The 25782-nt window shown below is 37.7% G+C and overlaps 1 protein-coding gene across 1 annotated transcript in view; it reads right to left on the reverse strand.

The window, feature by feature from the left end:
- The window catches only part of LOC104393090, a 382843-nt gene that overhangs the window by 46003 nt on the left and 311058 nt on the right, over positions 1-25782 (reverse strand). The window contains exon 4 of the mRNA XM_010002551.1: positions 19802-19882. Within this exon, the coding sequence (XP_010000853.1) occupies positions 19802-19882 (81 nt within the window). The remainder of the gene's footprint in view (positions 1-19801; positions 19883-25782) is intronic.

A 25782-nucleotide genomic window follows, 5' to 3' on the forward strand; every position in this document is an offset into this window, starting at 1 on the left:
AAGAACCACTGACTGTAAACTGTTGCCAGACAGCTTTACACTGGAAATGCAGCACGTTAATAGCAGGGAAAGCAATCATCAGAACAAACTGCCAAAGGAAGTGATAGCTTCTCTGTTACATCAAACCTTTCAAGACTGAAGGCCTTGCAGGGACATATACATCTTTAAAATACAAATGTTCTTTAGTCCAGTGACTAAATCTCATGGTCTTCAAGCAGCTTGCTCTTATATTTCCTTCCACTCTTAAGCTCCCCAGATAAAGCAGGTAGGTATCTGTGCACTGTCTATGTTTCACTTCTGCCATTAAACCTACTGACACCAAACTCTGAATTTATAGGTGAACACATTTCTTTCTCAAATCGTTTAAACAGGCTCTCAGACTGGTGCTTTAAGGGCATGTACCAAAGTGTGAACAGTGAATTCTGCAATGAAGACCATTATACAATCATCTACACAAACACAAAGGAACACTGGAACAGTGAAAAGTGGAGAAACCCCCTGAGTTTGCAACTGATAAGGCTTGTTAGATCATCAGACTGAGAAGATTGGAAGAGCTGCCATGGAGATACAGAAGGTGGTGATCACAGTTCAGTAGGTAGAAATCTTCCCTCTGCATCCCATGAGTGCTACACTTGTACTTGGTGTTATGTAAAGACAGCATCACAATTCTGGACACTAGCATTGCTGAAAAGCAGTGAATAGCATTTTCTGAAAGGTTAGCAGTTTTAATCCCAGAGTCCTGGGTAATACTGATTTAAAATTTAAATTTCATCAGTTGATTTTCCTGGCAGTTTCATTTATTTTTACTTCTTGTTATGAGTTACATGCACTGTTCAAATAGCTGATTGATTATTTCTGAGATAGCTGTCAGGTGCATTTCAGTGCCTGGAAAAGTTTTCTATAATATACTTATGCCTTTTTAAGCTCTTATGCTGATGACATCACCTGTTGGCATGTATCACCTCACAGAGATGGTGGGAGATTTAGTTTATATTATTGTGTGCCAAGAGGGAGCCAGGGGAAAAAAGGTGTGATATAAATTCCACATGGATATTAGAATTGTTCATTTCAATGGAAATGACAAAAATGTTAATGCATAAGATGAGTCATATTCTTGCTTGTCTATGTTAATTCTTTTCTATTCTGCATTAATTACAGAGGTTGGCTAATGGGAATCCTGAAGCTTTCATACAAAGCATTTCTTTATTTTGTGAGTATTGAAAAGCAAAGCCTGCAAACATAGGAGACTGAGAATAAACACCAACTTCACAGATCTCCAGTCTGTGCTTCCAAATATAAGCCATCTTCAGCAGAAACACTCAACACCCCTTTCCCTGGCTCATTCCAGTATCCACTCTCTTACCCACAGTTACATATTCCTCTGCACTGACTGCCCAAGACACTCCCCAGAGTGGAGAGGATCCAGTTTCTGTCTTTGCAGTTTATCAGGTCTCATTAAGAAGAGTTTTTGTCTCCACTGAGTTTCAAAAAAATTACTCCTTCAAACTGCATGTAGATATTTTCATGTTTCTTAGGCTGGTATAAAAAAAATGTGTTGGTTCATAGCATCAAACCTCAGAATTACTGTGTGAAATATGTATTGCTTAAGCATACAAGCCTTGCTGTTGCAGAATCTGAGAGTGATACCAGTACAAGGCAATATTCCTTACAAGTAATACTTGCTTCTAAAGCACTCAGACCATGAAGCCTGAAATCAGCAAACAGGAAAAAAAAAAGCACATTTAAGGAAAAAGGACAAATTAGGATTATGAGCTAAGAAATGGTTCCAAAGGAGAGAACTGTATGGCAATAGGACTAAGAATGAAGGACACTGTAATATCATTTCTGGAAGAAAAAAGAAAGCACTGTGGGGAATACAGATCAGAAAAAGCATGAGATAGAAAGGAGGTGATTACAGAAAATGCACTATGCCATCTGGATAATGTTTGAGATCAGCAAAAGCAAACAAAAATCTGAAGGAATACATGTTCCCAATTATAATTATACAGAATATATCATAGCTAGTATAATGAAGATTTCTATAGTTAAGGTTGGTTTCTAATTTCCATGCTATTCCACACTTTTTCAGTTACTTGTAACATTTTGTTTGTTTGTTTTGGTAGCATCATGTCCTTTCTGTCAGACTAGTATGTTAAGAAAGTTCCTCTCACTAATATCTCCTCAAAGTGTTTCACACAGGTGAAAACTCATGTCAGAAGTATCACTGGAACAGAGGTCATGCCAAATAAGAAGAAATTTTGTCCAATTCCAGAAGTAACATCAGGTTATCAGACTCAATATTTTTATTTCTTTAGGCAAATGGAATAATTTCATATAAACTATGCTAAAATATCAGCAAGTTTGGTTTCATTAAGTACTACAGATGTTTCTCAGTATTATGAGCCTGAGATACCCATGTTAAAATAGCAGTCCCAGTTTTTCTGGCAGCAGCACTGAAAGAAGGATCCAGTATTGCATCTGGAGGTGACCGATGGTCTAGACAGCCTGAAGACTGGGTGGAGGCTGCTGTTAGAAAATTCCATGTTTATAAAAATCATCTGAAAAGTGCAAACACTGTATTGCTGTGTCTTGGAATAGGAAGCTATATGGAGTTTTGGATATGTTACATAAGTTGGTCTAGCCACCAGACTGAGAAGCTGTATAATAAATTTAATCTGGAATCCTCATGAAAATGAATATTAAATCATTTCTCTTCATCAGTTCACCCAATATGTACAACAGTGGTAAATTAGATATATTATAATTGACGTATCCTTTTGGGAACTGCTACTATGTGGTTTTTATGAACTTTCTCACTATGAGCAGACAGCATTCACAAAATAAAGTGATGCATTCTGAGCTCCTTCCCGGGATTGAAAAGAAATAGTAAGTCTGGATGAGATCTTGTAGTTGATCAAACTCTGATTCAAAGGACAGAATGTCACAAACAGCAAGAAGAGAGTTCCAATTAGCTGCTCATAAGGCACTGCTGAGCTGCTTTGATATCTTCTCATTGTAGAGGTAAGATGAATATTGCTCTTTGAACATTTTAATTTATATTAACATGTGTCTTCTGTGATAAATTTGGACACCATTACACCCCTCCCCCTGTATTTTAGAGTATATGCAGAGGTGCCAGATAATATGAGAATACACTGCTAAAAGAGTACTCATTCTGCTAGCATCTGTACTGGCATAACCAGTGTAAAAATTGTTATTTAGCTGACAACAAACTTGTAAATATTAGGATTTAGGCAGAATTATATAAATTGCCTGAGTAAGCAGAAAAGGGATGAGTAAGATTTTCTGTCATGGTTGATGTCCACTGTAATTTTAATTATGGTATTCAAAACCAAGCAAATGCAGCAATACCCAAGTGCAATTACAAGAAACAGTTAGCTCTCAAGACAAATAGCAAGATGGGCAACCAAGATACTTAATTTGGGAAGATAATTTCATCAAATGCTAAGCATAATTTATGAGAAAGATGAAAACCTCAAATGTTGTCCACTATTGGAGCAGTGGAATAGATTAAATAGTGTGCACCTGATTGAATATGCAGCAGGTTTAATAAGGCATTGATTAGAAGTTCCAACAGAAGTTCCATTTTCTCAAAATACCTTAGTGCATGGGATATGTGCATTTGATATGCATACATTTCAAATTATTAGACCAATTTTCATTAGCAGTCCCTATAATGGCATGCTTTTGAGTGCCAGAATTGGTTTACCCTCCTTCATTTTCTGCGTCAGTATGTAATTTGATGTCAGAATTAGCTCTGGCTTTTTTTTTTTTTTTAACCTCTTCCCTTTCACAATATGGTTTCACTCGGGTTTGCTTAATCACCTTAACAGAGTGAAATGTATCTTTTGTTTACTGGGCTGAACATTGGCAATCCTAAAATAGAGAAACCTGCTGTGCTCCAGCTAAAGGAATGAGATAAATGAGAGGGCAAGAAAAAGCCATGGAGAGTCAGATTGTCTGGGTTGGTGGTGGGAGAGGGGAATGGGCTCCCTTGGCTTAATGACAGTGCAAACCTATTACAAAGTTGTGCTGTACATGGTGTGTCCCTCCTCTGACAGTCACACTATGCCCTTCAGAAGATTCTGTAGGAAATGGGATATTTAACACTGTACTATTTCCTGAATATGCTTTTAAAAGAGAAATTAAAAAATATTTCTAAAAACTAATACAGCAATGTGCACAAAAACAGAGGTGCAGCATTCACTAGCTACGTATCAAGGTCAGTGCAATTCTCTACTGACTTTTTGGAACAACAAAAGTCAGCATATTAATCCAAGAGGAAAACAAATGACCAGTCTAGAATTAGCCATCAATTGGAAGACCTTAATCTCTCTCTACATGGTATAGTATGTAAGTCTTAAGCTTTGTGACAGCAATGACTAATTTTAAGTGATCGGTTTACAACTAGCAAGGCTGCAGTATTCAGCAACACTCCACTGAACCTAGTTTAGTGCACCTTGTAAAATTTGTGCTTACCCCACAAGGCTATTTATACTTCTTTCACATTAAATACCCAAGGACCCATAAAAATATTGTTTTTTATCTTAGAAACCCTCCTACATATAAAAATATGTTCATCACCTGGCAATTCTGGATTTAAACCCAGAGGTTCAAAGAATTAAATTGGGTGAAAACTACATTCCCTTTTAAGGGAGACACCACTTGCCCAAAGCCTTCGACTCTTTATTTGCATCATGATGAACTCTAAGAGAATTGAGACACAGATTTTGCCATGTGTCCCTTACAAACAGGTTTTCGTAATTTAATCAGTCATTGTCACTCTTTATTCCCTAGAGAGAGCTGATTTGTTGCTAAGGTGCCCCAGCATCCACAGAGGCTGCAAGCACTTGAAAACTTAAATTACATCACAATAGGAAACTCCCTCTTAACTTTGTCTCTTCACAATAGTAAGAAAAGCATCCACTTTGCTTAAAAAACCCCGAGCACCTAAGAAATACAAAAGCACCAAGATGAGCAAGTAGAACATGTATGTCTTCTTTTTGAAGCTGACCCATTTTTTTGCCAAGTTATTTCTTAATCTCCCTCCTCTGAACTATGTACTGTTATGTCATTAGATCTACAGAGAGCCCTGGCATGTTAGGAATATGCAGGACCATGCACACTTAGGGTACTCAGTCAGAATAAACAACTGGTTTCTGGATATGCAATGTCATTTTGTGTTCAGCAATTCACAAAAAAAAACAACAACAAAAAAAACCCACAAAAAAACCTGGAAAGAAGAGATTTCCCTATAAGACCTGCTGGTTAATTGTTACCTTTACCTAAGCATCTTTCAAGCATGTGAAGCATCATTTCTTTTCCACCTGGAGGTGGAATGTGAACTCTGCTTAGCCTAGAACTGGCAGCTCAGGTAACCCAGTCTGTCACATCTTTACCCATTGTCTCCATTTCCATTTAACTCTTCATTTGATTTCAGAGCCTGAGGTCTGTAAATGAAGTGTATACAGTCATAGAAAATTTGTGTCATGTAAGCTTGTAAAAAGGGTGTATGACAAGCTCAAGACATCAGGCATCAGATGATTTACATTAGTTAGGTTCTAATAAAATCAAGCCTTTTTAATCACTTAGTTTGCCAATTTCAAATCCACAAACCTGGTTATTGGATAAGGGCCAGATCGCAGTGTCACAGTTTTCAAAGCAGATACTTTTGGCTTTTTTTCCTCAGTAAAAGGCTCTGGATTATTCTGCATTATTTCTTGTTTCATCAGACAAGTGTCTCTAGTAAAGACAGTAGAGGACTGAACCCCACATTTGCCCTCTCCCAGCAGAGTAAATGTGCTGAACTAAGCAACTCCTTCACCAGTATGAATATATAAACTGATTTGTCTTATAGTAACAGCCAATTTCTAAATACTCAACAGAAGCTTAATTTAGGAGTCTCTGAACCATGTTCTGCAAGTCTGTGAGGTTACATATTTCTCTCCACTTCTAAGAACTTTGGCCTGACTTGCACTTGGAAAGTCACATGCACTTTAAATTTAAAATAAAGTAAATTAAAAAGAAGGGGGAAAAAGACAGATTGTCAGATTACTCTGAGCAAATAATTTAGCTGTTTTTTTACAATGTTATACAGCTCTCTTAGCTTCCTAGAAATGCCTGCAGGACAGTGCAATACAGAGCACTGTTCTAAAGCTGTGTTATTTTAAATATTTGCTTCAGAAACCAAATGCTAAATGACAGAGCTTCATGGAATCTTAAAACATATTTATAGCAATATAAGAATATATTGCAATAGTCAGTTTCCTTACGTTGCCACTGCTTGTGCATTAAAACAAGTCCCATTAAAAAGAAAAAAGCTGATGTCAAGGGCATGAGTTCTCATCTACTCTTAAAAATAGGAATTAGATCAGTTTTGAGTTCTTCAATACTCTGCTACTGAAGAACCACTGACAGTTGCTTGAATAATGTATTATTTGGGTTAACTAGAATATGAGATGCCTGGGTATGTTTATCATCAGAAGGTAAGTTGTGCCATGAGATCTGAAAATGCATATCATAGAATCATAGAATCTTAGGGGCTGGAAGGGACCTCGAAAGATCATCTAGTCCAACCCCCCTGCCAGAGCAGGGTCACCTAGAGCACATCACATAGGAACTCATCGAGGTGGGTTTTGAATGTCTCCAGAGAAGGAGACTCCACAACCTCCCTGGGCAGCCTGTTCCAGGGCTCTGTCACTCTTACAGCAAATTTTTTTTTTCGGATATTCACCTTGAACCTCCTATGCTCCAATTTGCACCCATTACCCCTTGTCCTATCACTGGTCATCACTGAGAAAAGCCTAACTCCGTCCCCCTGACACTCACCCCTTAACATATATAACATATAACAGTAGAAACAGCAAAAATGCCCTATATATTGATTTTTCAGAAACAGTCCCTTTTCATGAACCTGTTAAGTCTCCACTTATAAAGCCTACATTTTATCCTGAGTAATTCATTATTTGGAAAACATTAAGCAAAATTTACTAAAAAAGACCAACAAAATGACTCACATCATACAAAGACAGGTCTTCATGGAACAGCAAGTTACACAACACACACAACTCTAGGGCACAGAGAATTTCTTCTTAACTATTAACCTAAACATTAAGCCAGGATAAAAAAAAACATATTTTACACAGTTTAAGGGGCCTCTTTCTGCCATATCACCCAACTAATTTCTAGGACTAAAAGAGTGGTGTGTTTCTGTAAAATAGTTCAATGTAGCTTAAGTTTTGTTTTTAGTCTTTTTAATATTAATTGTGAAATTATGGTTTTCAAATAGCACCAGAACTGCACAGATACTGTAGGATTTTATATACAGTTGTCATGTAAAGTTCTGTTTTCTCAGATAAGCAAATAGATAATAGAATAATATAGATTATATCTGGACAAGGTAATATACTTCACTTTTTAAACCTGCATCTTATGTGAAATTGATAACAGAATCACAGAATTGCTGGAGTTGGAAGGGACCTCTAGAGATCTAGTCCAACTTCCCCACTGAAGTAGGATAACCTAGAGCACTTTACACACGATTGTATCCAGGTGGAGTTTGAATATCTCCAGAGATGGAGACTCCACAACCTCACTGGGCAGCCTGTCCCAGTGCTCTCACACCCTCACTGTAAAGAAGTTTTTCCTCATATTTAAATGGAACTTCCTGTGTTCCAACTTGTGCCCATTGCCCCTCGTTCTGATACTTGAAACTACTGAGAAGAGCCTCTCCCCATCTTCCTTGCACCCACCCTTTAGATACTTACATACATTGATAACAGCATCACAGAATAATTTGCTGGCATCATCTGCTCTAAGACAGTAACAAAACTCAGTCCACCTCTTTCTCTAGAGGTTTTCCCCTGTTAAAAGCTGCTCTAGGGATTTAGATGTGGTTCAATCTAAATCTAATCTTCCTTGCAGAATATCTTTGCATTTCTATGAAATAAAGCCAACACAAAACTAAGAAAGCAAGATGAAAGGAACTTTAATCAGCTAACATTACCTATCTCCTACTTAGCGAACAGCAGACAAAAGCAGTTTATTAAATATTTTTGCTTCTTTTTTTCCCTCCATTCCTATATCTTCTCCACATTGTTCAGACTCACTCTTCCCCTTATTGTGCCTCACTAGAGAGCCTTTTTACTTGTATTTTACTAATTTGTTATCATTGTCTCCTTGTCTTCTGCACCAATAAACACACAGTCACTCTCTCTTTCATCCCAAGTCATCCTCTTTACCAACTGATGTACAGATCTGATAAAAAAATTAGCAGTGTTATTAGAAAGCTAACTTGAGAATAGAAGTTTCACACAGAGATCAACCAGTTGTTCCAAAGCTCCCTCTCTCCCAGCAGCTAGAGGAGGCAAGTGCTGACATTCATGGAACAACTTTGGAATTTGCTCAGCAATTACCTAATTTAAACTGCTGAATTACTAGGAAGAAGGGCAACGAGTAGTAAATCCTCAAAAGATTTTAAAAATATCTTGACTTAGAACTCAAGAAGTCCTCTGGTTGTTTCAAAAGTCACAGGAAGGGTTTTATACTCTGTAAAACATAGGCAAAATTTCTACCTCCTGATACCAGATTCCAGGCATCTCCAAATTACAGTTCTTCTTTCATAGCATCATGGAGTTATCAAGGTTGGAAAAGAACTTCAAGATCATCAAGCCCAACTGTGAGTCCTACACCCCTGTGACAGCATCTCCTGAAACACCACGTCTACCCGTTTTTTTAACACCTCCAAGGTGCCTCCACCACCTTCCTGGGCAGCCTGTTCCAAGGCCTCACCACTCTTTCTGTGAACAAATTTTTCCTAATATTCAATCTGAACCTCCCCTGGTGCAACTTGACCCCATTTCTTCTTGTCCTATCTCTAATCACCAGGGCGAAGAGGCCAACATCCACCTCACCACAACCTCCTCTCAGGTAGCTGTGTCTCCTTTTCTCCAGGGTGAACAGCCCCAGCTCCCTCAGCCTCTCCTCATAAGACCTGTTCTCCAGACCCCTATTCAGCCTAGTTCTCTTCTCTGCACCCTCTCCAGCACCTCAATGTTCTTCCCATCCTGCAGTGCCCAGAACTGCAACAAGTGCTCAAGGTGCAGCCTTGACCAAGGCTGAGTAGAGGGACAAGATCACCTCCTTGGTCCTGCTGGTCACACTATTCCTGATACAAGCCAGGATGCCATTGGCCTTCTTGGCCACCTGGGCACACTGCTGGTTCATGTTCAGAAGGCCCCCAGGTACCTCTCTGCTGGGCAGCTCTCCAGCCACTTGTCCCCCAGCCTGTATTGTTGCTGGGGGATTGTTGTGGCCAAAGTGCAGGACCCAACATTTGGCCTTATTGAAACTTCTGCCACTGGCCTCTGCCCATTGGTCACACCTGTCCAGATCCCTCTGCATAGCCTTCCTGCTCTCAGCAGATTGACATTCCCACCCAGCTTAGTGTCATCTGCAAACTTACTGAGGATGCATTCTATCCCCTCATCCAAATCACTAATGTAGATGTTAAACAGGAGCAGCCCCAGCACTGAGCCCTGGGGAACACCACTCATGACCAGCCAACAACTGGATTTAACTCCATTCAACAGAACAAGAGCACATTACTCAGGACTGCATCCAGGTGGGTCTTGAATATCTCCAGAGAAGGGGACTCCACAACCTCCCTGGGCAGCCTGTCCCAGGGCTCTGTCACCCTCACCATAAAGAAGTTTTTCCTCTAGTTTAAATGGAACTTCCTGTGTTCCTGCTTGTGCCTGTTGCCCCTCATCCTGTCACTGGGAACTAGAGCCTGAATCCACTATCACTGCACCCACTCTTGAGATACTTGTAGCCATTAATAAGGTCTCCCCTCAGCCTTCTCTTCTACAGGCTGAACAGTCCCAGCTCTCTCAGCCTTTCCTCACAAGGGAGATGCTCCAATCCCCAGTCATCTTTGCTGCCCTTTGCTGGACTCTCCCCACTAGTTCCCTGTCTCTCTTGAACTGAGGAGCCCAGAACTGGATGCAGTACTCCTGATGTGGCCTCACCAGGGCAGAGGGTAAGAATGTAATCTCTTGACCTCCTGGCCACACTCTTCCTTAGGCATCCCAGGATTCCATTGGCCCTCTTTGGTGGCAAGGGCACATTGCATTGGTGCATCGTGTTCTTCCTCCCCAGGTGAAGGACCCTACACTTGACCTTGTTGAATTTCATTAGGTTCTTCTGTGCCCAGCTCTCCAGCCTGTCCAGGTCATGCTGGATGGCAGCACAGCCCTCTGGAGTGTCATCACCCCTCCCAGTTTGGTATCAGCAGCAAACTTCCTGAGGATACACTCTGTCCCCTCTTCCAGGTCATTGATGATTATGTTGAAAAAGACCATACCGAGTAATGACCAAGGAAAAAACAAAGTGAAATGGCCAAACATCTCAAAATTACCAGGAAAAAAAAAATTAACAGCTTAGCACTGCAGGATTGGAAATGAAACAGAGGGAAGGAAAAGCTCAACTAAATGTTAAGAATGACAGAGGTGTGTCTAGAAAAGAGGGACTGACATTTTAAAATTTGGATACTTACAATGTTTAGGTCTTAGTGTAGAATTTCACTCTTCAAAATCAATCCCTAATTAATTTCAATTAACTTCACAGAAACACAGAACTACAGAATAACAATTTGGGCTGGAAATTACCTGTGTCATATAATCCAATTCCTTCTCAAAGTAGCACTAATTTCAAGGTAAAGGAGGTGGATCAGGGCCTATATTACTTAAGAAATAATTTCAGACCCTTATTATTTTAGAAACCTTCAAAGGGAGCTTTCAAAGATTGGGATCCAGAAGTTCTGTGGAGCTTAAGATGAAGGACAATTTAAGCTAAGAAAGGGGTAATTCTTTTGATAGGACTTCTAGGAAAAATGGAAGAGTTTGGTCATTGGAAGTTCAGTTCAATGAGATGAATTATGTATTTCTAAAGGGACAGAGGCCTTCAGAGGTCAGTGTAGGGACATAAACCTTTTGAATCAGACAGAAATGAAAAATGAGCTGAATTTTGGTTGCATCTGTAGCTGTGAGGAGTTTTATCCATCAAAACAAAAAATGCAATATTCAAATATCTATGGCCAAAGTGAGCTATAACTGCTCTAAGTAGAAGACACTACAATTGTGTGTGTATGGGAACTGTTAAAGCAACTCATTCTATGATAATTAGAAACTGCAACAGTACTGAAGGCTTGCAGAGTAAAGAAGCTATATATCTTCTATCTCTCACCAATATAATCTACCTTGTAGATAACCAAACTATAGCAGAAGTATAATGCTCTTAATTCTCTTGGTTTTCCCTGTTTGAATTAAATAAATGAACACCTTTTCTATTTTTATTGAATAGAGTTGGAATAAGGGGCATGTTTGGCTCATACTGGGGATGCTGAACATGAAAAGGTATCTTAATTATGTGTTTATGAGATTCATCTGCTTCTTAAGGTCTAAAATTTCTCCATGCTTTAGCTACAGATGAAGCTAAACTCCATCATTTCTCCTTTGTAACGTAATCAGTAAGAATGTTTGTTGTTGTTTTGGGTTTTTTTTTTGTAGGCAAGAACAATTAACTTTTTCCCAATAAAGGAAAAGTGCTGCTTTTTTGGTATTCAGAGCAGGATGCAAAAGACATTGTAGAAAAAAGTCTTCTATTGTAGAAGCTAAGACCAGGTAAATTAATCAGTTAGCTCTTTATTTTAAGCTGTTTCTTTTTGTTCTCTAAAATTCTCAAATTATTTACTAATTCCTACATCTCTTTTCAGTACTACACTGAATAAAGGGCCTGAATGAAAATATGGTTATAAATAGAGTCCAACAACAAGGAAAAATTTAACCCAAACATTCTCTTTCCAGAGACATAGTAACTTCGTGTTATATCAATGGAAGGCTCTGCATTTCTCTACAGTTCTCTGTTGCCCCAAACAAAGACAGAAACATTTGATACGAGTTTTCTTGAACACAACCCTGTACTGTAAAGATATAATTTTACCATGATCACTTTTACCATGGGAAACAGCTTTTCAAATAACACATGAAAAGAATTCCACTTGTAGCTGTAAACATCCTATAAACAGTTTATATAAACAATAAAAAGGCTTTGGGCTGTATACAGAAAGAGCATGTATTCCCAATAAAATTAAAGACATTGTTTTTATAGCTTGTATTTAACAATTTCTTTGTGCTTTCTGAATTCACACATGAAGAAAAGAGAAAAATATTTTCAGTTCCTAAGTTGGAGGCTGAATAAAGGAAAAAAAGAAATCGAACAGTATGCTGAGGCAGCAGACATCAATATAAAGGCACATAGGAGTTCACTAAGATATAATATTTGCAGGAAGATTTTATCATTGCCATAGCTATTTTACTTTAAACTGTAAGTTGCATTATGACTAATCTCTGAATTTATGCTCAGAGCTAAAAGAATTACATCAACTACATCATCAACATACAATTATACCCAATGGTCAGAGATAGCTGCCCAACTTTCTGACTTTAATAAATAACAATATTTAAAATATTTAATCAGAAAATTGTCTCCAGAATCATTAAAACCACCGATATTTCTTAAGGAAAATTACACTGAGCTTGAAAATTCTGAAAAGATCTGAAAAGGCAGTGAATTCAGATTATGACTTCAGGATCATGAAGTTTTCAGAAGCTGAATTTCTCAGCTCCTTACTGCAGGGAAGTCATGACTTCACACAATAATTTAAAGATTATCTAATAACTTGAAAGGTTACAAAGATTGCTGCTTTTATGTTCCTTTAGCCTTGGAAACTATGGGTCAGTCTTTTGGAGTTGGGAAATGCCTCTAGCTATCGTGATACCCAGCTGTTCACCCAACCCAAGCTGACTATAACTAAGTAATCAAGAAATCCCAGATGTTTCAAGTAAGCAGGTGATAAGTGTGCTTTAGCCCCAATCAGAGTAAATTGATATTAAAAAAACCCCCAAACAACAAAAACATAAATATTAGGTCTGTCATGAGGGAAAAAAAAATCCCTCTCAAGGAAGTTAAGAACTGTCTGATATTACCAGTTGCCCACATAAGCTTCTTTATGAAAGGAAATGCAGAAGGTCTATAATTAAAGTCCAGCAGCTCTTAAGTTTTACTGATCAGGGATGAGAAATAAATTTCCTCTTTCTTAAAGAGGCTGTTTTTTTAAAATGGGCTGATTTCTTTCATATAAGCCATCTCTCAACCAAGTTACCTACATACATGCCCCTGTTTCCATGAGGCAGATGGCACAGGGACCACACAGGAATGGATGTGGTCTCCTCTGGGAGGAAATATGGAGCATATTTAGCAGTGCAGCAAGGTTAGGGTTTACTCCAGAAACCAGGGTTGGTGGATGGTCAGGATCACAGATTTGCTTTACAGGAGGCCATGGGAATTTAAGCTGACAGAAATATTCAGCACTTTTGGCTTCATTTCTCAAGAAAGCAGAAGTGCCTTCAGGAAATACAGACACTCCTGGAGCCCTCAGAATTTACAGGGTTTGGCACAAAAGGGACTGTGAGACCGAAGCCACCCTGATCTCCTAAAACAGTTATATCCCAGCTACCAGCATCAATGGCAAATCTTTACCTAATGTGATTTAAAGTAACTGAAATACCCCCCACCTTTCCCCCACCCCCAGTTGTAGACGTTTATATAATGGAAATGACAACTGACCCAGCACCACAGAGTAAAATTATAATTAACAGGAGACTTCTCTGAAAAATGTCTGTGATGCCTTGGGGAAAAATGTAGGTCACAGCATCCATTAAAAGCAGAACAACCTCTTCATTGCCTCTTTAACATTTAACACCAAACCATATTGTTGCTGTAAATTAAACAATTCATGCTGCATTACATCACAAAAGAAAAAAAATAAATCAAGAATAATTAGTTTAAAACCTCATTTCAAGCTCTTGCACTCACTTTACTCCATATAACCTGGTCAAACAATAGACAATACCAGTGTTACCACTGTTTTCCTCAGCTTTGTTGAGCAAAACTCTCTGTATATTCAGTTTTATTTTACATTATCTGGATATTAATATGGGACCTCTACAGGAAAGTGTGTGAGAATTACTTGATTGGGGATTAAAAGCAGCATTCACCTTTGCTGTGGATTGCAATGGAGATATTTTGTTTAAGATTGTTTAAAACTCTAGGGTTCAATGTTGTTAACTGGAAGCTCTAGTGAACACTCATCTATGCAGACAAGTGGAATATGGAAATAGATCACTTCTGAATAAAATGTGCCTGCAGGGGACACTACAGACAGTTTATCTAATTACTTTTTGAATATTATAAGAAATATCAATGATGACTGTTAATAGAAGCCATTCAACAATTTAAAGACTTTCACTTTGGAAGAATTACGCACAAATAATGTCCCTTTTTAATGCAAATAAATTACTGTTTCTTAACAACAAAGACAATTTCCGGTAGCATTCAGGCCAGAAGACAGATTTTGGTAATAATAAAGCCTCTCAAATGTAGTCTACCTTTGTAGGTGTTTCATCATCTAAAAATAGCAGGCAATATCTTGGATTCATTTAAGTATTACAAAGTTTTATCGTTTGCTTGAATCGGAGTGGAAACAAATTCTTCTGCTCAGCTTTAAGGTTGGAAGGTCCACTACAGAGCAGTGATAAGCTGGACTGCCTGAGCAATATCTGACAAAGTCTGTGAGAGAGACCACAAGGGAACATCAGCTGACATGAGAAGGAAAGGGAGAATAAATTTATAAAGTGCACCTACATCTCCTGTACTACTTGTGAGTAAATCATAAAGAAGAAGAAGATACTGAAGAAAAATTAGAGCTCCCAATACCCATGCAATATTTTCAGCAAAAAAATTCTTCACAGAGAAATGAGTGAGTTAATTATTCTATAGGGGTGCATAGGCAATATCAAAGACTCATTTTTTTAAAGCGTAGCAGGAGAAAAGGCTAAATAGTTATTTTAGCTATTAAACATGTCCCTGAGAACACACAGGAAGTGGATCTGTACATCAGAGAAATTTCACTTTAACAGAATCAGGTTTTGAGACTCAAACTGTCTGTTCTCTACTGCATTTTTCACATTACAATAAGGAGCACAGGAGCTCTGTCCTCTTTTCCCAGTTGAACGGTTAAAGCTGTGCAAAGAATGTTAGCTTCTGATTAGCCCTATATTCATCACTATAACATCTCAGAGTTAGTGTCAAGGACTGGGATTCCACTGCTTAAACCTTTCAGCAAGTCCAGGATTTAAAAAAAATCATGGAGTGGCCAAGCTTCAGAGAGTTTCCAATTCAAGTGTAAAAGACGAAGCAGCAGTCATAAACCATTGCTCTACAGCTCTCACCAGAATTTGACCAGTCTTAGACCCATAATTACCTGGCATTTAACTTTTTTTAGACGTTGAGACAAAGACAAACTTTGCTGGTGAGTTGAACAAAAACCATGAGCACGTGTTTTTGGAAGACTTCAGAATTGAACAATGGACCATTTCATCCTTGCCTAACAGGAGAGTCACTTTCTCTCAGTGAATAATACAGGGTAGGCAGGATGAGAATAAGCTATGATACTTTAGTTCAGTTTAGGTGCAAATCAAAGCAGGGAGCTAGAAAAGAAATGCTGTAATGGGGTGTAGTGGGAGGACAAAACAAATATAATTTTAATTAACTTTAGGTATTGATCAGTGCATCTATAGACTTGTAGCCTAGGGTATCTCAGTTTCTTTTTACGCCTAAATGTTCTAGAATATTAATGTATAAGAACATACCGTTCCCTGCTTGAGAATATATATAATGGTTGTACAATAATAAAATATTTATAAAAAACAGATAGAAGAAGTCTAAAGACTCTTCAGGCAGTGTGATGCTTCTCAAAACACTTTTCAAAAGGAAAGAAAATGTTATCTTCCTTTTACAGGTAGGAAAGCAAAGGCAAAAAAAAAGAATCAAACTGTCCAAGATAATTCAAAAGACTAATTTTAAAGCCAGGAATTGCAACAACATATCTTGAGCCTAGAATCTCTTTTTAAAGATCACCTGATCTTCAATCAGTTGTACAAAATAACATTGAGACTAGAGGGCAGTCACACAGCACTGAAACAACATCAAACCCTCTTAATCAAACTTTGCCGTTTTAATAAAAATGTAGCTACTTCAGGACACAAGCCTATGTAGGAAAATGAATCCAGAAATCAATGATCTTGTAAGAACTCAAAATTCATCCTCCACATGTGTAGGCCAGGAGATGGGACCTCTGCAGGAAATTACGTCAGAATTGAGGATTCTATACAATTGAACTTGCTATATGATCTGGGGTATTATGGAGTTGAAAAAATAAACAACAAAAAAGACAGATCTGCAACTAAAGCACAACAAAGTGAACCTAAGGACCTCACAATAACTTTGACTTTTTTTTTTTTTTTTGCCTGAGACATTAATAACAGAAGTGTAGATAACAGAGAATACAGGTGTGTCATTATTTCTGAGGAGCCTCTTCTCTTGAGAGGCCACCAGCAAAATTTCAAAAGGCAGCTGTGCGTAGCTTGCCTTCTAGCTTCCACAGAAAGTCTGATTGATTCATGTTTGCATTAACGTGCAAGCTGCAAATCTCAGACTAAGGAAAACATAAAATTAGAAAAGCAGTGCTAGTCTCCATTCATCCATGGGAAGGAAGTAAAAGGGAAGTAAATGCTCTCATTAGACCAAATAATACAGCTCCACATTTCTTTGTTTGAACTGGTGGCTGGGGAAGAAGGTGATAGACTGCATCAGTGATGTGAGTTGAATCTCCCTCAGCTATGTCATCTAATCACATTCCTGTGTTGAGGAAATTTTGCTGACTGTTGGAGCAAAGAATAGGCACCTAAAAGATTCAGGCTTTAAGGCAGAAAGCATATTTGGATCACAGAGGTTAGTCTAATGTACTGCAGCACCTAAGACTGGCAGCAATATCTTGTCTTAAACTGAAGTGGGTGTATCTATTTCAGAAAAGCACCTAATTTGGAAAACATAATGAGATTGAGTTCTACCACTTTCCTTTAAAGTTTTTCCTATATTCTCACTGCTTAAAACACCTGCCTAGCATTTCTTTGCTTTCACCCTGGTACGTATTCTGCTTTTCTCTGCAACTCTGAAGAATCCTCTTATTCCCAGTCTCCCAAAGGAATACACTGTCATCAAGTCAGGTCTCTCTCTGAAAGAATTCTGCTCCGCTCAAGTCTCTCTTCTATCCCTTTTTATATATTCAATGTCTTTCAAAAGTATAGACTCTAAAAATTGGCATGATATTTCCATAACCTCACTTTTGCACATACAAATAAAACCACCTCCTTATTCTTAACTTTTATTCTCCCTTTTATTTAACAAAGTTCACAGTACAAGCCCTGCTGAGTTGTCTGTTCTTTTCTCTGGAACATTCTTTGTGTCATTTATTTCCACCATAGGGGTCCCCCTTGTGTATGTATGGCTGGCATTGCTTCTTTCTGCCTGTGCAATACTTCTCTTCTAGGTAATAATGATTTTGAGTGGCCTCTGCTTACCAGGCTAGACTGCAACAGGATTGCTCTGTCTGAATATTGTGGCCTCTTTTTTCCTACTTTTTCAATCTTTGCATCGTTGCATATTTTACCACCCAAGAACTCATGCTGCTTTCCAAACGATTTGTGAAAATATTGAAATACTTTGTCCACATCCAACTCAAAACTGTGGGTAACTATTCTTCAAAATTGCTGTAAAAGGGTCATTTCTCATTGACTGGTACTTGCAATGTCACTCCTTAAGGAATATTATTTTGATAAAGTTATTTATATCAGAAACAATGTAAAATTAAATCAAATATTTTGCCAAAGCCTAAACAACACCCAGGACCATTCATCAAGCAAATTCACACTCTGAGATGAAGTTTATCTAACATAATTGCTTTGCTTGAAAATTATTCTGACTACCATTAATTTATTCTGACCATTAATTTACTCTTATGATTGCTTTCTGAGCTACACCCTCATTAATCTTTCCAATATTTTTTCCAGTGCTGACATAGAGCTAACCTGCTCTGCAGCATTTTTTGATTAAAAAAAGATAAAAAGAACAGCATGACACTCATACTCCATCTCTCTAAAATTCAAAAAATATTCCAACAAATCTCTTCACCCTCCTTTTTTACGGCTCTTAGGTGAAAATTATCAAATAATGAGCCTTCTGCTGTATTTATTTTATCACTGGCAGATGTTACTTAACATGCTTTTAAAGATTCAGTGGTGTTTGCATAGAAGGGACACTGGATCTCCTACCACCATATGGGCTTGTTAAGAAGCAAACAGCCCTTCCCTCCTACTGTGTGCCACTCAGTATTGAAGAGTATCAGAGATTTTTGTTCATCTTTGCATGAATAAATGACAGGATTAGTTATACAGTGATTGACTAGCTTCATTTCTTCTTTTTGGTGTTACAAAAAAACAGCAAAAAAGTCATTATTTGCACCCAAAATAATTCAAGAAACCAGCTTCATTAAACCTTTTTCAAAATCCTAGAAGACAAGAATTGAGTATCAATTTATAGAGTTCTTATCCACTGTACACGACAGTGAATTCATCCTGGGTTGGCATCTTAAATGCCACATATATTTGTCCCTTATATTTAGGAAAACTACCTTGACATTCTAAGCCATTATAAATTGATATGTAGCTGGCAGAGAGCTGTGCAAGGGTCACTCAAAATTGTCATCCACCCTATTTATCTCAGTGTCTTGTTAGCTCCGAAATCAAAGGATAGCAATTTTGACATCAACAATATACCACTTTAGACTACTTTTATCAGAAATATCCCATTTAGTGTGCATTATCCTGATATCTTAAACTGCCTTCTATTCCTCCTGAGATTGCAAAGGACCCAGCTGGCAAATAACTGAAATATCAAGTTTCTCACACATGTATTATCATAATGGCAGGAGGTCATTCACTGAAAACTGAGCACACAAATGCAACATAAACTACACTGAATTTTTTTTATAATATAAATGTATGGAGGTTACTATCCTGGCACAATAGTCGCTGGCCTCTTTGATTTGAGGCATTTTTGTACTATTAGTTTCAATGACAATGTCACTATTGGAAAAGATCTTCAATTAAAAAAAAACACAACAAAACCCACAACAAAAACAAAACAAACAACAAACAACTTCAGGTATGCTCTTGCCTGCACTATTCAACATAAATATACCTCATCTTTCTGTCCTATACTCTGGGTTGGTCCTGCCAACCTGCCTTCTCTGCAAGGCCAACAGACAATAAAAAGAAAATTAAAAAATGCAGATGTGAAATTTTCTTGACCACATAAGATATCTCAGGTCTAGACATTTATATCTGACAAATGTCTAGACAATGGAGAGAGACAATAATTTGCAGGGCATGATCCACCTTGATCTAAAGGAGACAGCCAAAACAGTTTAGAAGAACTTCACTCAGAAAGAGTCTCTCCACTAACTACCTTGGCAACATGGTGGGCTTCCTCAAATGTCAAAAGACAGATGAGGTCAAATTGTTCCTCTAATAGCCCAATCTGGTTTTGGTTTGGTTAGTATGTAGCTGAGACTTATATGCCACAACATCTTGGAAGTTATGAAAGTGCTCACGCATATACTTTTTTTTTAACTTGAAACAGGTGTTTTTGGGTCTAGGGGAGCATTGCTGAAAAAAAAATAATTGGCCAAACTATGAAGCAGCAATCCAGCAACTATATCCTTTCCTCACTTATTTCTCACAGCTAAATTAACTACTCTCACCTGTGAATTAGTCCATTCCATTTCAGGAAAAGGTCCCAGCTGAAGGCCTCTACCTGTGGGATTTTCTTCCTCTTGGCCTTTCTGGAAGCACATAGAGACATCTACTCAGGACATGTTCCAAACTCAGATTTTTCATCACGTTTGCATATGGTGCTTAGTTGTGTGTATTTGCTTCCCAGGTGTTTTGTTGGGGTTTTTTTGGGGGGGGGATGATGGGCTCATTTTTGTTATTACTTCTCTGGGAAATAATCTGGCATGTAATCTATTCCCTCCAAGCTGTAAACTGATGTTAATACATGCTGAATTGCCCAGAGGGTTTTTAATAAAATTGAAATGGCATTTTATTGTATAATATTCAAATTATGAATGAATATTATTGATTATAAATATCTATGGAATAGCTTTTTATCCTTCAAAGAAGAACAAGCAAGGGATATATATTTAAAAAAATTAGCACTCTATTACTGTATTTCAGTTTATTTTTAGTATGCAACATCTACCAATCTTGAGTAATTATTAGCAAATCAAGCAAAAACGTTACAAGGAATAAATAAACATTCTCTTGACAATCCACCTCTTTCCAGCTAAAATTAGAAATAACCCTGTTGCTTTTACATTTTAAAACCCACTCTAATTATCGCTATGAAATTATGAAGTTTTAACAGCAGGAGACTACACATTTACTTTTAAAGATCAGGCTTCATTTTAGTGAAAAAGGAAAATCTGTGAGGAATTCAGGCTCCTACCTAGGCATGAGTCAACCCAGTTGTAAAGAAGACACGAGTTCTTAACAAACAACAATATGGAAGAGCCCTGCCACTAAAAGGGAGACATATGGTGCAAGGATTGCAGTTTTTTACAACAAAAAATTACTATCTCTGCAGCTCTGATTCCAATTGTTTGCTTTGGGATTTTTTTTGCAGAATTTTTAATGTCTGAGGTACTGAAAAGTGTTTTTACAAAGGCCATATTCATTATGATATTCATGTACTGCTGAGCCTCACCTTCTAATATATAATTTAAGACACTTTTCATTTCAAAATTACTAAAGAAAGCAACCTTTTAAAAACAAAACAGGACAAAAATTAACACTTTTTCATTCTCACCTGCAAGATTATCACCAAACATAAAACCACTAGGCTAACAAGTTACTCAGAGAAGTTTTGAAACACTGTTGGTGTAAAGAATGTCTACTGACCCTAAAAAAACCTCAGGGTATAATATTTTTTTATTGTTACTTATAATCTAAGGAAAAGGGACTTCTAGCTCCACTTGAAAAGGTTACTGCTTTCATTCAACAGAATTCTTAAGAGCTGAGGCTTATATTGATGCTGTCAAACTTCAGGCATTTAGATGAGTCAGCGAGGAGCAGAATCCTTTGAGATGTGGGAAACTCCTGAGAATGGCTCAGGGCATTTATAACCAGCATTATTCAGAGACATCACATTGTATGTTGCAAATATGACAACCCTAAAGGTGAGATTGAGTTTTCCAAATAGAGTTGGCTTAGATGCACTAAAGTATCACTTTATCTTCAGCTGCTGCTTCAGAGTGTATGGGTTTCCTTCTCTCCTTTCTGACATTCACATGCACATCTCAGATCTTGCAAGACATCTAAAATACCACCAGATGCTTGTCTTAAACAACTGAATCTTACCCCAATAAGTCCTTTTTTTTAAAAGGTTTAACAGACATTTTCATCAATACTAGTTGCTACTGAGTATTAATACATTAAGTTTTGGGGTTTATTGAATAGAAAATCTAAATCTCCTGCTCTTTAGTTGAAAGAAAAATATATGTTACAAGCTACCTTAAATATTATGAACTACCATGACATTTGTGATCCCTTGGGAGAACTCACTTTCCAAAATCCAGTCCAAGTTTTTAGGCAAGACCTAGAGACAAACAGGATTCAGTGTCTTAATTATTTCACTTTTAGAAAGGGTTAAACTACACTGATAGTCTGGAAAGCCTTGTTAATCTGTGGATTAAGGAAGGATCAGTTTAGTGCCATGGAAGAAAAATTAGCACATATTAAATACTGGGAAGTCCCTTGCTCCAACAAAAATTACCTTCATACAAGAATATCATACAGTGTCGTTTGAGTTAATCACACATGGAAAACTGAGGAAAACAGCATATTCTGTTTTTTAAAAAAAAGTGTTCAAAAGGTGAAGAAGAAAACATCAAGGAACTACTAAGTTTCTGTTAATCTTATGTAGAGGGCACTGAAGTACTGCTATGCCAAGTAACAGCAATAAAAGATTAATACAGGGAGAAGAGATGTGTAAAGAAACTTGTGATAGTGTTTTTAAACACAGCAATGAAAAATGGTTGCATTTACAGGAACTTCAATATACTGAACAGCATCTGTGTTCATAGTGCTAAATTCAAGTCTGTTTCTTGTGCCAATGATGTGATTGCTTTACACATAGCAATTAGTAATCCCTAAAATCAGCACTTAGCACAAAGTGCTAAAATTTCAATAATGCCAGACAATGAGGGGAAGGCAACTTTCAATGAGAAGCTCAAAAATATATAGGAGGCTACAATTTTCCTTTAAAATTTGAGTAATTCTTCTTAACAACTTACAGCAGAACAATAAACAGTTGATAGCAAATTGGTGATAAGTCCAAAAATACTTTTAAAACAGGTTTATGAATGAAATAAAAATTCAGGAGCAGCAGATGGGTTTAAGTGCTGTTAAATGTGGAGTGGCTTCCAAGAACATATTGTATGCAATAATGAATAGCCAGAGACATAAAGTTTCCCCAGCAGCTTAAATCCCAAGCACACAAGCTAAGTGAGGGCTTTCAAGATCTGGCTCACTGCAACATCCTTACGTTTTGCCCTTGCTTAAAGCAGAAAAAATGCTTGTTATTGACAACGTGTGTCAGCAGTAGTGCAATTAAAGCAGTTCTGAACACAGGTTCCCAAGCAGGCAGGTTTAACATGGGCTCTCTGAAACAAGAATAGTTCTTGACTGTGCTAGCAAGTTAATCATATTCAGCACGACCATATTCATTGCCAACAGTGGATAGTTATACGAATGCACCCAATGCCTCAGTTTGTGCAGATGTTTCACATACTAACCATGTTATGAATTGCCACCCTTTCTAATTCTTGGTCTGCATCTGGGAACTGGGATGGTGTGCCATGTCTAGGATTTCTGCAGCCAAGCTCTGACTGCCTCCATGTCACATGCCCTCTGGTTTGGAAGCAAAACTTAGCTCCCAAAGGCCCAGGAGCAGCAGCAGCAGGCAGCAACTTTTCTGTACTTAAACCAGTTCTGGCTTCATCTTTTAATCCACCGAAGAACGGCTTTGTCAAGTGGTAGCTATGACTAAGTTAAAGTTTCTACACTTGTTACCATGTATTTGACTTGTATATTTGACTGACACAAATATTTGTGACATGGAATACATCTGGAACCTATGAAGCCAAACAGTAATGCAGAGAGACACAGACAAAGAAGGGTTCAATAGAATGAGCACAACTAAAAGAAAAAAGAAATTTTAAGTGGGATTGAAACCCAGAAAAAAAAAATAAAAATCAGTGGATTTTATCTCCTGATAAGCCAATTTATTCTGCAAAAACAAAGGGTTTGTGAGGAACTATGGAAAAGATCTTTACTGGGTCCAAAGGAGTCTCTGGAGTCCAAGTGCAGAACTGTGAATAAATTTATCTGCCTGCATAGATGCACCAAGATTAACGGGTTTGTTATAGTATAGTATCCGTATCTGCTTAATAATATTTTGGGTGAGCTGGTGGGAATGGGAGAAGTAAGGGAACAAGCGAAAGAAAAGAAAGGTGATGAACTAGGTGAAAGAAATGGATCAGACAAGACCAGAGGTCTCAGACCTTCATGTGCGTTACCAAGCATATGCTTGCTCTGTCACTAGCCTATTACTTCTCACTGCTACTCTAGAAGATTATGTTTTTAAACTGTCATCCCATCAAACACCTCTTTTTCCAATTCATTTTCTCCATATAAACAAATATTGTGCTAAGTAGTGCAAAACCACATCTCTCTAATCCTATTATTATACTCCATTCATGAAATTGATAGAATGAATTCAGTCTACTGATGCTTGTGTGTGGCACTCAGTGATCACTTGGTGCTCAGAGGTCTTCTGAGAGATCTTTCTCATCCCTTGCTTGATACTTACTGTAAGGCTCCGAAGCAAGAGATTACTCAATTGCCTGGGAAACTCAGTGATGAAAGCAACAGTCCCAAAAACATGCCTTTCATTCCCATCCCAAAATTAAAGGATAAAAAGCATCAGCTGTATAAGCTCACACACTTTTAGTCACTCTAATAAGTAACCTTATCAGAGGAGTATAATTAGTTTGGAGATTTCCAGAGGTTGTTCTCAAGTCCAGTGTATCTCAACTGAAATATCCTTACTACTGCTGGCAAAGTGATGTTAAACCCACTTGTTTTCATTGCTCTCTGTTCAAGTTTCTGCTGCAACATGGCTACTGCTTTAACACCAAAAAAAGGGACTGAGTGACAGGCTCAAGCCTGCACCCTCACTGTCTTCACTGTTAGATGTTAGTTGAAACCTCAGCTGATTTTGGTCACTCCAGCTGACCTCTTCCAGGACAAAGCTGCTCTAGAATGGGCCAGACTTAAGCAGCATGGACATGAGTAACATTGTGCAAACAGACTTTCTGTTCAGCCACTTGTAGGCACAGCCATTTTCTACTACCAGAGGTGCACAGTGTCATTAGCTGAAGTGTGAGTACCCATGACTTCAAAATATTTACATTATTTTGCTATGTCTTTTTCTTTTCTTGGACATTTGCAAGTGTCCAGTGGAGGTGGTTCCTAGCAATGCAAATATACTTGTTTTCAAATTTCTATTAATCAGAGTTATCAATGACAACAACTTCTCTTTTCTGGAGCCATCCTGCAACTTGGAAGTGCTGAATATGAATCACAGTCTGACTGATTCTGCAATAGTGGTTTTGGGTTTATTTTTTTACATTACTTGCACCAGCCATTTAGACAGGGAATTATGGGGATAAGAGATTACATGATTAAAACTAATCTTTATTGAAAACTACTTAAATACATTCTCAGTAAACTGTGTTCTGTTCTCAGATACTACTCAGCCAGTTGTACTATCTACAGCAAAAATGGATTTGATATGCATGAACACCTCTTTCACAGAAGTAATTTCTGATAAAGTAAGGCTAATAGTCAAGCAGAAATACACAGGTTTGTAGGATTTTTTTTTCCCCTCTGAAAGTGTAAACAAATAAAGGCCTTTTTTTTTCCAGGGAGTATTTTTTTTTCTTACAATCAACATGACCTTCTTTGCATAAATTAGGCTTGCATATACTGCAAGACTTCAGATCTGCTATACTGCTGTTCAACTGAAGCCAATTCAATATATTTTGCACCTTCTCTCGTGTGTTGTTCACTCTAAATTATCTATATTTTGATCTTGGGTTTTTTCCTGTAACATTTTGGACACCATCTTTCTGGTGCCCAACTCCTATCTGTTCCAGGTGTTCTTCCCAAAGTTGGTAATAAGGTTTAAATACATGCCATTGCCAAATGTAGTAAATTCCCAGTGTCTTCCCTTGATTCTGCTCTGCCAGCCTCCGACACATCTCCTCTGAGACCAGACTGGTTATTAAATTCCATGTATTAGGAAACAAATTTAGGCTCAGGACTATTTTTTCTAATAAACTTTTGCCAAATGCATGAGAGATTTTGTCTATAACCAGCAGCTTTCCCATAAGTTTGTATTCAGTGCATTAATAATTTTAACAAAAACAAAAAAATAATCTTTATCTGTGTAAAAGTGGGAATTTCCCAAGACATTTTGGCAATTGGTTTGTGGTCAATATTAGCTTAGACTAATTTCCCAGGAATAGAGGCATGAGATATTTGCAAGCACATTCTGAAGCCTCCTTCTGTATTACAGTGAACTGTTCAGTCTTTACCACCTTTAATGTCAAAGCTTTCA

Source organism: Chaetura pelagica, unplaced genomic scaffold, assembly GCF_000747805.2.
Source record: "Chaetura pelagica isolate M959 unplaced genomic scaffold, ChaPel_1.0 scaffold388, whole genome shotgun sequence".
Taxonomy (NCBI): domain Eukaryota; kingdom Metazoa; phylum Chordata; class Aves; order Apodiformes; family Apodidae; genus Chaetura; species Chaetura pelagica.